Below are 5,298 nucleotides of genomic sequence, written 5' to 3' on the forward strand. Positions count from 1 at the left end.
CAGGACTTGAAGAAATGACTAGCTGAAAAGCAAGCACAGATGTGCCAGACAGGCCAGACGGCACAAACAGGAGCCCAAAGGTGTGGTTACAGCAAAGCTCAAGCCAAGTATATGTTATCAGTGAACCAAGATGCTCAGTCTGGTCAGAGCAGATAGAGAGTCGCCTGGGAGAAATGGCAACTAATATTTGACGTAAATTGTTGCAAATGATTCACACATTATTTCATTTTATCTTCTAAACAGCTTTGAGATTTCATTATTTTCCCCATTTGTGAAAGGGAGGCAGCACAAGGGATAATTTGTCCAAGTTCATTGGTAGTAATGGCAAATCCCAAGTCAAACCTGACACTTCTGACTCCAGAATCCACATTCTTCTCTCATTTTCTTGTTTTTTTTTGTTTGTTTGTTTGTTTGAAAGAATTATTTAATTATTTTTTAAAATATGACCAGAGTGGGACAGAGTGAGAGAAAGAGAGAGGGTAAGCGAGAAAGCAAGCCACCAGGTCTGGGACTCAAACCATGGTGAGCCATGTGGAAGCCCAGCACACTTAGCCACCACATCATTTGCCAGCCCCTAGAATCCACATTCTTAAACATCTTGAGACAGACAGGAGGGCTGTCTCACTGGAGCGTACACCAGTCAATAGATTTAAAGGAATCTAACACCAATTCATGCAAAGGACAGAGGAGACCATGGAAAGATGGACCCACATTATCTCTTTCAAAGAGGAAGTTCAGGGTGGAGAGATGGACACCTAATCCTCCATATTCTTAAAAACAGTTCTTTGATGGTCTCATCTTCCCAATATTGATTTCAGAGTATTTTCTCTCTCACCCTCACAGCATTCATTGCCTGGGGTGGGAGCATCAGACACACCTGCAGGCTTTCGATTGTACTTGATAACTTCACAGAACACCAGCTTGTTGGGGTCCTTGCGGAAGGGATCCCGAAACATGGCAGCAGGGATGAGATACATGTCACTGTTGGAACCTTCAGACTGAAAAGTACTAGAACCATCAAAATTCCACTCTGGCAACTCTGGAATAAAAAGAGAAAATTAATTTAATAATGTACAGGAGATTCCTAGACAAGAATTCAGATAGCCCCTCACTCACGTTTTCCATCTTTAAAGGTTTACTTTCTTTCAAGACAGTGAAGGATGCACGTGCCCACCAATATGTAAGCCCTAATGTCTACGCCTAGCCTTGAAGTCCTTCCTGTCTGAGTTCCAAGTAAGACCAGTGTACTGTTTCCTTACCAGTCACAAAAACAATGTAAAGGCCATTTCTTCTCTAAAGAAGTCTGCTGGAGACAAGCTAAAGTATTCTGATATCACTACCTGAGTAATCATTTACAATACTGAGATGAGAGAAGAGTCTTACTCTTCCAGTAAACCACATATGCTATTCCATTCTCATTCTCCTGCCGTGTCTACAAACTACTCTAGTTCAAGTTGTGTCCTTATTTTAATATAAGGAAACAACTAGCAAAATGACTTAGGAGCCAGCAGGTGGCATAGTGGTTAAGGTGCTGGATTCCCGCATGGCAAACCAGTTTGAGTCCTGTACCCAGCAGCATGAAACTCACACCGTCTGTGCGTGCGTGCATGCCCAAAATCCCAAGTGGAGAATGGAGAAGGGACTGTGGCATGGCCATCCTCCCTGGGAGTGATTTCTTATTCTCTGTCTGTCTCTTTGGCAAGCACAGGTGCCTTATGGCAAAATCTCTCTGAAGAGAGGGTGGGAAGATGCCCCCCATATCTTGTATACACATTTTCCTTTATTTTTATTTATTTATTTATTTATTTATTTATTTATTTATTTATTTAGCATTCTTTAGAGACAGAACAAGAAAGTACTTCCCAAGGGGAATGGTCACACTACAATCCTTTCTCCTCCTCTCTCCCTTCTTTCAGAATTTTGGGAACATACATACATGTGCTTAGCAAGATACCAGGTTTCTCAAGATACTAGGTCCAGCACTCAAACACCGTGGTCAGTCATGTGGGATTTAGCTACCTTAACCATCAGGCCATAGAGCTGACCCACCCTCTATGTCTTAAAGGTCAGTACGTCTCTCCTGTTGACTGAGCTGTCTGAAAGCAGAAAGTTATCTGTATAGCAATCACTCAAACGTAAACACTATCAGAAGAAGCAGCTATCCTGAAGTAGGTAGGAGGTGACTTTTTTCCCTCTGACCATGTTCCAGAAGAGGGAGGGTTAGGACTTTTTCTAGACTGAAAAATGAAGGTCACAACTCTAAAAAAGTCACTCCTGGAAGCGATCAGAATGCTTAAGAATTTTTCAAAGTGACACCAACTAAAACCAAGTGGCTGGCTAGTCTCAAATTTAGAAATCACTTTAGAGAGTTTGTTCTGTCTCTAGAAACTCACTGATATGAGCATTAAGTAAGTATTCCAAGAACTTGTAGATGGTGTAGTCAGGTTAGAGCAGTGGTTTCCAAACTGGGTTCCTGAGGTTACCTTAGGGTCAGCTAGGCAGGGACAAGAGTCAGCAAGTCTCCAGCCCCTCACCCTCCATACACCAGACTCTAAGTCTTTTTTCTTCAATACTGACTCACATGCAAGATTCCATTTAAATAAAGGGTCTCATTGTTGCTATGCGTTGAGGCAGTGTAGGAGCTTAAGGCTGACTGAATGCAGTCCGAAAACTCCTGCCTTAGGAAAGCTTTTTATAAACAGTGAGAGGCCAGATCTAGCTGCTGGGTCTAAGGCTGTTGCCCCTTACCTAGCATGGGCTTCGCCCACCCTGTCCCTCTCACCTTCCACACACTTGGGCTCACAGTCCAGGGTCCGGGTCTTACAGCGCAGTCCTTCACCAGTGCCATCGATCCAGATATACATGGCCTGGACTTTCTCGCCCTGTGGCAGGGACATGTACACCTGCTTGATGCCTTTGTTCAACTGGGAACTCGCTGAGGTGGCCATGGTGGAAGATGTTCTGGAGAGAAACAGAACACACCATTAACGCCTACTCCAAACTCATCTCCTGCAGGAATGGCTCAAGTGGAACACATAAATGAAGATGTCCGAGTGGGGGTGGCAACAACTCACTTTGGAAGCCAACACATCTATAGGCATATTTATGTATATATACTTTGCTTCAAGAGAATGAATGTTTATTAAACAAAAATCTCCGGAGAGCAGCAGGCTATAACATTCTGAGCACCTCTGGACAAGATTTAAATAAAACACGTATTTGCGAAAGGAAAAACCAAGCCTTCGGTAGCAGATCTTGATCACCCCTTTACACCAAAGCTCTGAGGTTGAAGCTGTAGTCACTGCAGAGCCAAGGCTCCTGGAAGCTAGAACGGACAGCTGTTTCAGAAACGAGCTCTATTGCTCAGGGTGGCTCATAAGGGACATCTCCCATCCCCCACCCCAGGGTGTGTGCTTGCCAAAGAGACAGAGAAATCACCACGCCCCCAACACACACACAGAGGTCAGTCACATTGCAGTCCCTTCTTTCAGGATTTTGAGTACGTGTGGCATGTGTTCAAGATGCCAGGTCCAGGACTTGAACTGCAGTGTTAGCCATGTGGGATCCAGTCACCTTAACCAACACAACAACTGACCCAGGATTGGTTTTTAAATACTAAGCGACTCCTGGGAAACATACAGAAAGTTTACAAAACATTGTCTTCCTCCAGTACAACACTACGCCACAGAAAAGGTATGGCTGCTACGCATGGTTGCATGGTTTTTGTCCAAGACTTCCTTTTGCCTTTTAACCTCACTGTGTCCTAATGGAGACTCTACTTTTTCAAAAAGAAAAACCCTTCTTACATTTAGATTTGTGGATGAGTGTGGGGGTAGGCTAGAAGGTTTAAAAAGCTGAGAGTTTCCTATAAGAAATAAAAAGAACTGCATTATTACCATCGACATGGTAAAAACAGTTGTTTCTAGTGAATTCCAGCGAGCAGGCTGCCACTAATTACCACTGGCCTGTTGCAAAATTCTCACTTCAGAAAAGAGGTTCAGATTTAACTGTGAGAATGGCAATATTCTAAGAGTTCCCTAGAGAATTTTAAGTAACTAGAAAATTCCCACTCCTAAATCAAAAAGGTCTGGAGGCATGCTAAAAACTGCAAGTGACCACTACCACAAAACCTCTGAAAGAAGAGAAACTGAAGCCACAAACCAGTTTCAATCCAAGAGGAAAACATCACATCCTCCACCCCCTAGTGGACTAGGATGTCTGGAAAGGGAACACATTGTTCTCCTCCAATGGCTTGGGCAACTCCATGAAGTACAGTGGCAAAGTTTCTACAGGCAACCGTCCATGTTTGCCCAGCTGAAAACATAACTGCTTGTCCCTCCCAAAGCCTCACCCTTCCCCATGGGGAAGAAGAGAACTGTCTGTCAAGTCCCCGGTTAGGGACTCAACATCTCCACCTAGTGTGCCTAGAAACTGGGTTGGTCCCTGCTTTCAAAGGCCAGAGCACCAACCGCTGACCTGTCCAGCTCCCTCCAAAGGCTCTGGCTGGCCTCTGGGCCTTCCCCTCCAACCTGCCACACCTCCAACACCACGACATGGTTCTCCTCCTGCCTCCTGCTCTGTTCCAGAGACCGAGACGGTGCACTCTATCAGACGGTGCCAGGCCGACGCGGGGGGTATGGATTCTGTTTTCCGCAGAACCCGCAGCTGGCGTTGGTGTGCTCCATGCACCCTCACTCACCCTAGCCACAGAAGGTCAAGAGTGTCCTTGGGGTTGCCCTCCCTCGCCCTTCTCTTTTTGTGGCTGCGCTCGCATTCGCGCTCGCGCTTCTCCTCCTCCTGGGGCTCTCGCTGGTCCACGCACCGGAGCTTTCTGGGCGAGGGCGAAGGCGAAGGAGATAGAGAGCGTTCCGAGCGGGAGGTGCTGGAACAGGCAGGCTGGTGGCTCAGGGTCTTAATCTTGACCCGCGATTTCTCCCCCGAGTTTAATGAGTAGGCCACGAAGCCGAAGCAGTTGGAGGGGGACTCCGAGGACCTGGACTCCGCGTCATCTTCTTCTTCGTTCGTTGGTTTCTTCGCGGATTTGCGGCAGGGGGAAGACCCCCGCTTCCCGCCCCCGGGAGAGCTGGGATAATCCACTTTGAGAGCAGCCGGTTCCCACTGCGATGTCCCGAAAGTGAGTGCCCCTCCCCTCGGGCCCGGGGCTGATCTCAGGGCCTCGCCGCGAGGGCCATATCTCGCTGGGGGCAGAGGCGGGGGGAGGGGAAGGGGACGTCGGCGGGAAGGGCCGCGCGCCGCAGCCGCCTCCTCCTGGCCCGGCCTCTCCCCTCGCGGCGCCCG

General features: G+C 47.2%; 1 protein-coding gene across 2 annotated transcripts in view; it reads right to left on the bottom strand.

Annotated features, from left to right (window-relative positions):
• Window positions 1-5,298, bottom strand: part of GLUL (glutamate-ammonia ligase) — a 10,500-nt gene that overhangs the window by 4,518 nt on the left and 684 nt on the right. The window contains exons 1-3 of one of the 2 annotated variants that reach the window (XM_006142322.3): window positions 4,700-4,816; window positions 2,783-2,961; window positions 878-1,039 (exon numbers count right to left, since the gene is read on the bottom strand). In XM_006142322.3, the coding sequence (XP_006142384.1) occupies window positions 878-1,039; window positions 2,783-2,948 (328 nt within the window). In that variant the 5' untranslated portion in view covers window positions 2,949-2,961; window positions 4,700-4,816. Of the gene's footprint in view, window positions 1-877; window positions 1,040-2,782; window positions 2,962-4,699; window positions 4,817-5,298 lie in introns of those variants that run through there. The other variant, XM_006142323.3, reaches the window with a different exon arrangement.

This window comes from Tupaia chinensis, unplaced genomic scaffold (genome assembly GCF_000334495.1).
Source record: "Tupaia chinensis unplaced genomic scaffold, TupChi_1.0 Scaffold000074_1, whole genome shotgun sequence".
Lineage (NCBI taxonomy): Eukaryota > Metazoa > Chordata > Mammalia > Scandentia > Tupaiidae > Tupaia > Tupaia belangeri.